Source organism: Opisthorchis viverrini, assembly GCF_000715545.1.
Source record: "Opisthorchis viverrini unplaced genomic scaffold opera_v5_152, whole genome shotgun sequence".
Lineage (NCBI taxonomy): Eukaryota > Metazoa > Platyhelminthes > Trematoda > Opisthorchiida > Opisthorchiidae > Opisthorchis > Opisthorchis viverrini.
Genome location: NW_008751808.1, coordinates 881,283 through 891,059, shown reverse-complemented (window position 1 = coordinate 891,059; position 9,777 = coordinate 881,283). Strand labels below are relative to the sequence as shown.

General features: G+C 45.5%; 3 protein-coding genes across 3 annotated transcripts in view; 1 reads left to right on the top strand and 2 right to left on the bottom strand.

Moving 5' to 3' along the window:
• Nucleotides 1-3,344, bottom strand: part of T265_14173 (hypothetical protein) — a gene marked incomplete at both ends in the record, with an annotated part of 15,213 nt that extends 11,869 nt beyond the window's left edge. The window contains one exon of the mRNA XM_009172358.1: nt 2,970-3,344. Coding sequence (XP_009170622.1) covers nt 2,970-3,344 — 375 coding nt within the window. The remainder of the gene's footprint in view (nt 1-2,969) is intronic.
• A 3,267-nt stretch (nt 3,345-6,611) lies between these two features.
• The window catches only part of T265_06943 (hypothetical protein), a gene marked incomplete at both ends in the record, with an annotated part of 10,623 nt that continues 7,457 nt past the window's right edge, over nt 6,612-9,777 (bottom strand). The window contains 2 exons of the mRNA XM_009172346.1: nt 6,612-7,369; nt 8,305-8,685. Of these exons, the coding sequence (XP_009170610.1) occupies nt 7,103-7,369; nt 8,305-8,685 (648 nt within the window). The remainder of the gene's footprint in view (nt 7,370-8,304; nt 8,686-9,777) is intronic.
• The window catches only part of T265_06944 (hypothetical protein), a gene marked incomplete at both ends in the record, with an annotated part of 8,169 nt that continues 5,476 nt past the window's right edge, over nt 7,085-9,777 (top strand). The window contains 3 exons of the mRNA XM_009172347.1: nt 7,085-7,091; nt 8,705-8,788; nt 8,889-9,094. Coding sequence (XP_009170611.1) covers nt 7,085-7,091; nt 8,705-8,788; nt 8,889-9,094 — 297 coding nt within the window. The remainder of the gene's footprint in view (nt 7,092-8,704; nt 8,789-8,888; nt 9,095-9,777) is intronic.

Here is a 9,777-nt window from a genome sequence, read left to right as displayed (position 1 = left end):
TAGGATTACGTTGATAAGGACTGAATAACGTGGGGGGGGGGAAATCTACCGTGAAGGAAACTACTTATACGGTTGCTGAAAATTATTCGACAACCCACGACCGGCCCGCCCTTCTTGGGGTTCATCCAGAATTTCCGTTAACTTCATTTTCTACTTGAACCCAAACTACATAAAATTCGGCAGATGCACTCTACTGCATACTACCTGGTTTTAACTGGAGATTCATCTGAATCCCAGCTAATCATAAACGAGAGATCCACGTGAGTCTCCCGTGAAAACCTAATTGGCGTGCAGATAAATGAAGGTCGAACTTCGTGCTATTCGGGTTCAATTAAAACATAAGGTTGAGACTCGGAGATTGCACACCGAGAAGGACGAAACCGATTGTGGACAGTCGAACAGTCTTCATCCACCTTACGAGTAGTGCAATACGTCTATGCAATGTATGGCGATATCCCAAACTGAAACATGAGGTGGCCTTGGTGCAGCACATTCAGTTGGAGGATATCATAAATGAGATTCAGCTAGGATTCAGGTTCAAATCAGTATGAGTGTAGTTGCCGGAACATCTATCGCCTTAAAGGCCGCCTCTCCAGACTGCCAGCGTGCCCTTCATGAGTATTCATTTATTGAAACACGCAGCCTATCTCTAAGACGGAACCTTGAATGATGCAACAGTGGAAAGCGCATGGCAGCCTGCGATGAGACGATCGATCAAAGCATAGTGCATGTTTCAAGCGATCGATCAAAGCATGGTGTATGTTTCAAGGTCGCAGAACGCTTTTAGGGGAGTAATATCCCCTCTGCGTTACAAAGACAAGCCGCCTGTGTTCCCCCAGCTAATAGCATGCGGTTTTAATTAACCCAGTGACCACTTCTGAGGGGGCCACTTTGTCCGTAAGCGAATTCAAGGCCATCCAATTGATACCAGTAATCCATCAGATTTCAGTCACTTGACCGCGGAAGACGTACAGGACTATAGTGTACCAACAAAAAGAATCAACGAAGATATGGTTCCCGCTACCTCACGACCAATACTAGCATTGGCTATCTGGAAACACCTTTGGAGTTCCTCACCCTCCGAAAAGCCAGTTCAGTGAAAAAATAAAATGAACGAGAGCGTTTCGTTTGTGTTTTGGAGCTCTTCAGTCTTATAGTGGTATAGTGGATTTCAGTCCAGTATATACATACGTATATAAAAAGCAAATTGCATATGTTTGGTAGTGCACTATCTAAAAGTTCAATGATTCATATCCAGAGCATCCATACGAAAAAAAATGTCGGATAAGGTTGCCAACTGAGCGTGAAAAGTTCTTAGGCAACCCCAATAGGTTCTGCAAACCTGCTAATTGGTATAATTAGCCAGCCGAGAAAATCTGTTTGCAGTAGGACATGGCAAACAGTTGAACCTGTCAAAGACGTTCTTCCATATTCACTTGTGTGAATAGGGAGCAGCAGGGAAACAGTGGTCGACTTACTTGGTAACAGGGGAAGCTGGCCCCGAGATGCAACTGAGTAATTTGGATTTCACTCAGCAGGTGAATTCGGCTTACACCTAAACGCCGGGAAGCACAGCTGTACCACCCTTGTTGGGAATCATCAACAGTGTGTACGTCACGGAAATTCCCACCACCCGTGGACTTCTGGCTAGTGGGTGAACAAGTAACATTCCATTCGGTCCCGAGTGATTGGTCAGTGATGCACTTGGATGGGAGGTAATGCCATCCCCCCTTAATCATACAGCTAACACTTGAATTGTAGGGCTAAGGAAATTTTGAAGTTCAATAAACCTAAGTGCCAAGTGATCTGCGTATGCCTCCAATTTGGGAATTCGTCACTTGACGAGCCAGTAAACACCAGATCACGATAGGTGGACCGCATGAAAGACTAAAAGATCGTGGTGCTGTATTATGTGTAAATGCATACTGGACGCACCACGAAACGACCGCCCATGGCTAAACAGTATAGGGGGTTCCAACACTAACCGGAAGGTTGCGGGTTCGAACCACACCACTGGTTTGTGTGCTCCAAAGTGTTGGTCATTCCCAACCACTAACAGGCTACGTTGAGCCGAGTTCATGAACGAGTCCACACGAAGGATGCGCGAACTCAGCCCGAAATGCGCTGCTTCCGGAATTGTTCGTCCAAAAAGGACGGTTGGGGTTTTCAATGCAGGTATGAATTCAGCACCATCCAATTATTACCAGCAATCCATCAGATATCAGCCAATTGACTGGGGAAAACATACAGAATCCGATCGGTTTCACACTCCAATATCGTTGCCCTACAGTGTTGTCTCAGTTGCTTGAGGAATAGTCATCAGGCCAGTATTCGCGGCTAGGAGACGATCTGATCACTGGAAGTGATGACAAATACGGTAGTTTAGTTACGTTCAGTGACTGCTGGTTTGTGTAATGAGACTGGCGAATAACATTCAAACGTCTTTTCACCGACCAAATAAACGTCGACAGGGCGAAGATGAAGTCCCCCCACAGCCGCTGACACAGAGTCTGTGATGCTGCTGCAAAGCATAATTAGGACGAGATCTTAGGAAAGCGAGTTCTCTCACCAGAGCGTACAAATTTGTTGGTTCCTCAAAAATTGTAACAATCGTTGTCCGCAACAGTGCTTCTTCTCCCTTTCTTGACCATATAAATCTCAAGATGCATCGACAAAAATCTAACGGTGTCTCAACATCCAAAGACTTTCCAACATTGTGACGTAAAACCCGAAGCGTTCTATGCTCCTCGGAAATTCCTTACATCCTTAGCAAAGTTTCCCAGCGCTTTATCTTAGAGTTCATATCGAAGTACCGCACACAAAAGACCGGGAGGCTTCAACATGAAAAAAAACTAAACTCCAACGAACCGCAGATACGTTATTTTATACAGCTGCTTTGTTTATGTTTTCACCACAGCTGCATAGCCGGGAGTGCACTGCACCTACACAGTCCACAGGTGTACAGAAACCTGAAAACTAAATTTCACAGCGACACTCAGGCTGCGAACAGTCGCAATCAAACCGATTTGCTTCAAGATAACTAGCTGGATGAACTGATAACACTGCATAGGTTGAGCTGACTTGGCCACGTGCTGCGTATGCCAGTCGACCGACTTACTCGAAGGGCTCTTTCCGCACAACCACGTGAAGGGTGGAAGAGAGCCAGAGGCGGTCAAACAATGACTTGGCAGCGAAGTATGAAAGCCATTACCAGCAAACTCAGCTGCGCTGGTCACTGCAGCCTTCCTGGATGCGCCCTCCAATGACGCTCGTGCATCCAAGCTGTTGCGTTCAGTGCATAGCTCCTTTTCCACCCCCCCCCACTTGACAGCCCACTTACAGTGCTGGATTTATGCATCAATTCATCATCTCCCGCCTGCAATGCGCAGCTACCTACCACCCCCCAAACATCGGTGAACGAAACTGCGGCAGCTACAAACTGCACGACGAGTACGCGGTTATTACAACTGACAAGGATGATGGTGATGATAACTAGCTGGCTTTAGCGGTCAAAATGAACTTGAGAAATATCTGAAACACAATCCTGTGAGACATCGTTGAAGAAACCACTCCCTTAAAGAGCCAGAAACTGTCATTCACAATCACAACTTGGTGAGAACGTTCCGAAAATTGGCCATCTTACAGAAGAAGTAAAAGCCTGTACCAATAGGTGGTTGCTTTTATCGAAATGGTTGATCTATCTAGAGATTCGGGTCACGGAGAGTAGCCGTGAAGATCCAATATTGGAACGTACTGCCAAAAACAGATGGGTTATCTTACTGAGGCAGATGAGTGAGCTAACTGAATAGACAATAATCGTCTCCAAAGGCGATATAATTGGTAAGTAAATAGCCTGATATGTTACAGGTAGATGCGTTGCTTTACAATTTACTAACTGGGTTTCTCTTCATTTTGATTCAACGTTTCGGAACACCACTCTGCAATCCTGCGACAGCACTTTGGAAGGGGGCAAGACGCAGGTAACTGTTTTTAGGCCAAGGAATACCAAGAACCAGAAGACCAATGAAGTAAAACCTAGTTGGGCAACCCATAAAAATTTGGTGAGAATCAAGGTACCCGGACGAAGTGGACAAAGAACACAACAAAACCGCACCGAATCAAAGATTTCCTCTCAATGAGACAGCGAATTGCCAACACGAGAGTTCGTTTTACTAATAACCCTCTGCCATAAATCGTGATTCGCAGACACTAGGTGCGTGGATTCAAGCTGCTGATTCGCTGATACGAAGCTGGATTTTGATAGTGTTGCAGAGGCGAACCAGCGGTATAACACTCGTCACGGTTCAAACCGATCTACTTCAGTGGCCGAGCAAATCGTCAGCCAAACAGAAATGGTTGTGTGCATTGGCGCTCACGAGTCAGAGTTCAGGTACGAAATGCTTTGCATTCAACTTGATTTTTATAACTCGAGGCACACCTGATCGCTTGTTTATTGTGGTATGCTCAATGTGATGAAGCCAGCTTGTGAGCAAACAATCACTTGGATAGGAAACAACGATTGTATTGATAAGCGAAAACGCCACCACTCTAACTGGGCTAGTAAACATGTACACGGACGGCTGTGAGGAACGGAACCTGGAAAGAGATGTGTCCTATTTTTCGGTGGCAGGCTATTGGTATCAAAACACATGGTTCGCTAATACGGAGCATTGTAAAGTAGCGGGAGGCGAGATGGACCAAGTCGTTAGAGCTCGAATTTACTGACCGGAAGGTTCGTGGTTCGAACCCGAATTCTGCCTCTCGACTTCCTCTGTCTAGGCTTGGGCGACCTGGCAGTATCCCAGCCCTCGTGCCTCCTTCGTGTGGCACAGCAGTTAGGCACCGAAAGGGTGTTACAGCTGAACGATTGTAAAGTAGCTGTGACCCATCATATCCCACACTCGTACTGACTTGAAGTAAGGTAATCACGGACTTTCGGAGTTCAGCGGGGTACGAAGACGCTTTCAAAGCAAGACAAAGCAAGTTCCATACTGACCGATTTATGATGAATGCATTATTCGACGGGATTTCACCACAGAAGCGTTGTCGATTGGTGGCAGACTATACGTATCGAATCGCAAGTCAATGAGCGAAAGGACGTGATGAATTGTTGAACAACTGTTTCGGGTGATGGCAACAGGGGCTAGCTAGCTAGCTATATTGTACCAAGCGATCAAAAATGGAAATTCTTGCTTTAGAGATAACTTGGGTAAAGTAGCTGTGACCCATTATATCCCACATCCGTACTGACTTGAAGTAAGGAAATCACGGACTTTCGGAGTTCAGTAGGGTACGAAGACGCTTCTAAAGCAAGACAAAGCAAGTTCCATACTGACCGATTTATGATGAATGCATTATTCGACGGGATTTCACCACAGAAGCGTTGTCGATTGGTGGCAGACTATACGTATCGAATCGCAAGTCAATGAGCGAAAGGACGTGATGAATTGTTGAACAACTGTTTCGGGTGATGGCAACAGGGGCTAGCTAGCTAGCTATATTGTACCAAGCGATCAAAAATGGAAATTCTTGCTTTAGAGATAACTTGGGTTGTCTATTGCAAAGGAGCATGGTTCGAGAACATTTCCTAAATGTATGAAGACCGACTTGTGTACAGGTCGCTCATTTGCCACTTATTCGTGTTGCACACGAATACTCAAAGTGATGCCTCTTAAGCCTGAGAATAACAGTTCAGTGAGGCACTAAGAACACTGAACTAGTCCTCGTTAAAGGACAACGAGCCTGGAAGATATGACTTCGGAAATTCGCAGCTTAAGAATTCTTTCTGGCTGACAGTAATTGACAGGCTACCTACTACAGGTTCGTTTCCTACAGGTGGCCCTATTTTGCTGACCCCTACTCAGTAAAGCTTGCTTTCTAGAATACAAATACTTCAGCCGACTTAACAGGATAAAAGACGACTAAGTATCAGGCATAGCTTGTCGGCGGTGATTCAAGTTACAGGTGCACATTAGACGGGAAACAGCCCACTTACTTAGCCCATTAACGTCCGTGGAATGAATCAGGATGGTCGCATATTAGATGATGCACAGGAAAACCGAATAGTTGTAACCTGATGAAGGACTGCCCACAGCATGCTGCATGCTCAAACCGACACACACACACACACCTGACGAAGTTTCAATCACACCAAAACAGGAAGAACTCGAGCAGACCAACTTGGCACAAACGATGCAATCCACTTTGCCAGAGATCCGGTGGTCTTCCACTTATACAAAAGTTTGTTTTCTTGAATTTCGCAAAAATAAGTGAAGCAGGGGAACGTAATGCGGAGGCGTTTGATTTTACTGAGATATGGTTGATAGATCACGTAACCCAATAAACCCTTTAATAGAGCTTGTGCTACAAAAGTGCACTTTTGCAACGAAAATAAACAGCAACTCTAATGGAACTGTTAGCGTTGTTCCCAGCAAGTCAAGGCTGAGCAATGTGGTCCATAGTGCAGAGATTTTGTAACCTGGCTTACCCGATCCAGAATGCAATGAAGGTACAGCTGATTCCGCAAAAATGATAATAAAGACAGGCTGGGTGTGCTCTTATTAACATGTAGATCACGTGACAAGCGTAGAAGGGGCCAAAACAGCTGACTCTTTTAACAGCTTAACGTGCAATCTCGCAATACCACAACGGAATTCACCTCAGAATAGGTCAGCAACATAAAAGCAGGAGAGTCAATGTTGGCTAGATACACAAAAGCAGGGAAGGCATACTACTACAGAAGCAAATTTATTTTGCAAAAACGCAGAGACACATGATGCATGCGAATAAAATTGAACAGAAGCATAGGTAGACTGAAAGTACCGTTGAGAGGAGCAAGCGATAAAAGCTACAAGTTACATTAGCAGACGGATCGGGGAATAAGCACGTAAGTGAAAAAGGGAAATATACTGAAAGGACTGGCGCGTTCATTAAGCCGTACATATACATATTTTATACACGGCGTTGTACGGCGGAAAGCAACATAAGAGTACGCAGTGCAGGTAACATTGTGTAGAAGCGAAAAACAACGCTAACCGAACTCCCCGAGGCCGGAAACCTAATGATTCTCGTTTAGGGATCTACAATGCGAGGTAAGTGCGCTTCAGTAGGCTGTTTCTTCGTAGGTTGGATTGATCACTTTTGTCGTAGGTGACTCGAAAATAGGGTTTTCGGCCATTTCCCAACGCATATTCTCACCCTGCTGTTCAAATTTGGCCAACTCACGCCGGTCATCAATGGTGATAACCAGTTTGTAGATCAGTAGTAGGATGAGACCGCCAAGCACGATTCCGGCAATAACGCCGAGGACAATGTAGAGGATGTTGATTGTCTTCACACATTCGCTTTTGCGCATGATGTTCAGGTCCACCTTGGGTGCGGAAAAGGTAGCAGAAAAACAAACTATGAGTGACTCGATTAGGCACGTCTCGAAACGAACACAAATTGGTCATAAGTAAGCGATAATTTGAGTCAAATCTCATCTTTACGTCTCGAGGGGGCCTGTCTAATGTCAGTTTGTACACGTGTGAATAGTTTCGGGGCTGTCATGCACGCCAGCCCCAGATTAGAGTCATCAACGAAAAAGTGTTTGGCGTCTCCTGGGTGGAATCGCGCATGAAAGGCTGACTGACGGGTGCCGTTGTAGGCTATCCTGGAGAGTGCAATCTCAGAGGATCACTGTCTCTGAGTAGTATCGGGCTGTGCGTTACAAGCCTGATGTGTTAGTAGCAAAATTCTATTGTTAAGGCAATATATGGGAGGAGCCCCATGGCGCGGCGAGAAATCCAGTTAGATAGCAACTCCACAGATCCACAGCCTGATTGTCAACAATATAACTACCGTTTTCCTTGCTATAGAGAGTAATATTGTGCTTCAGATAAGGTCCACATATAGATGCTGGGCCGGTCCTCTCACCTTCCGGCTTCTTATTAGAACTTCAAAGTTAGTGAGGACATTGATGAGCGGATGAAGACGCAGTGTCACGACCAGATGACAGGAGCGCGAAGTTGAAAAAGGTCGAAACACTGTGTGAAGTGCGGAACGTAAGCACCAATATGAGAGGCTGACTACAGACAGAACTTTGTGCACTGACGCCGGTGCATAACTAACACTAGCGAGGAATCGTTTGTTTGCCGATAATCTGGCGGACTTTCAAGGAAGATAGACAACAAAGGTGGGTTTTCTCTAACTGCAAACTGAACCCCGTAAAGCAGGGATACGAGAAAATCTAACGAAATTACAAAATTACATTGGCTCATAGCTACAAAAGACGACTCGGAATGAAAGAACAAGTACAAAACGCACCTTCCTAGTGACATAGATTGCATCCGAATACCGATAGGTGAAGAACACGCGGCAGTTGTCATCGGTGTAGATGATGCACAAGTTGGAATCATCTTTTTGCTCGCTGTTTTCAATCAGTTTGACGCGCGCCGTATCGATTACGGTACCATTACAAGCCGTATTACACGTTGCTGCAGCCGTTGCATATTCCGGAGAAGCATAGACCAATTCGTCCACAGGTTGGACCAGCGTTACCGGCGGCTTAGTCACCAGGGCCGAGCCGACACCTGCTTCACTGACTCCATCTTCATCATAACCCTCGAAAGCTTTGATCAAGGAGTCTCGGAGACAGAGCACGCATTTCTCAACTTCACGATCGGTGCACAACGCCGACTGACCGCCCTGGATCTCGTTACATAAGTGTCCAGTATACCCACTGTTACAAAAGCACTGGCCGCAGTCACAAACTCCTCGACCGGAACATTTTGGGCCCTGAAAAAAGAGGGTCAGGAAGAGTAATCAGAAGAAAGTCCATACACACTTGTGCATGCCGTTAATCAATGAATCGATTGTATAAGGCCACATTCTTCCATCTTGCCCTCTAGTATACTTGTGCAAGCATTCACCGGTGCTTGCATTTCGGTGCCTAGCTGTCAGGCTACCCAAAGGAAGCACGACGGCTGGGATACTGCCAGGTTGCCCAAGTCTAGACAGGGGAAGTCGAGAGGCAGAGGTCGGGTTCGAACCACGGACCTTCCGGTCAGTAAATTCGCGCTCTAACCACTTGGTCCATCTCGCCCCATCATCACATGTTAGTGGTTGACTTCCGGAAACGCGGTTACCTCACAAAGCACAGCGTCTAATTTATCCTGATTGTCGCCAGAGAGATCACTGTTCTTCCCACTGTTCGCAACTTCAGTGGGCACCAATGACTTTCTATGATTGCGATAAATTCAAACATTTCTCTTTTGACAACTGTAGGTTCTACGTCAAAAGCTGGTGGGACGGAGTACAGCTTTTCAACAAACTAGCAAACTACTTTCAGTCTGATCCTCAACTAAATATACTTGGTTAAAAGGCTAAAAAAAGTACATCTGATCTCATCATCATCAACCCATCATCATATGTTAATGGTTGACTTCCGGAAACGCGGTCGCCTCACAAAGCACTGCGTCTAATTTATCCTGCTTGTCGCCAGATAGGTCAGTGTTCCTCCCACTGTTCGCAACTTCAGTGGGCACAATGGGCATCAATGACTTTCAATGATTGCAATAAATTCAAACATTTCTCTTTTGACAAATGTACGTTCTACGTCAAAAGCTGGTGGGACGGAGTACAGCTTTTCAACAAACTAGCAAACTACTTTCAGTCTGATCCTCAACTAAATATACTTGGTTAAAAGGCTAAAAAAAGTACATCTGATCTCATCATCATCAACAACAACATCATTATCATCGACAGCATGACATCAGTGTTCAACACCGATGCTTCACT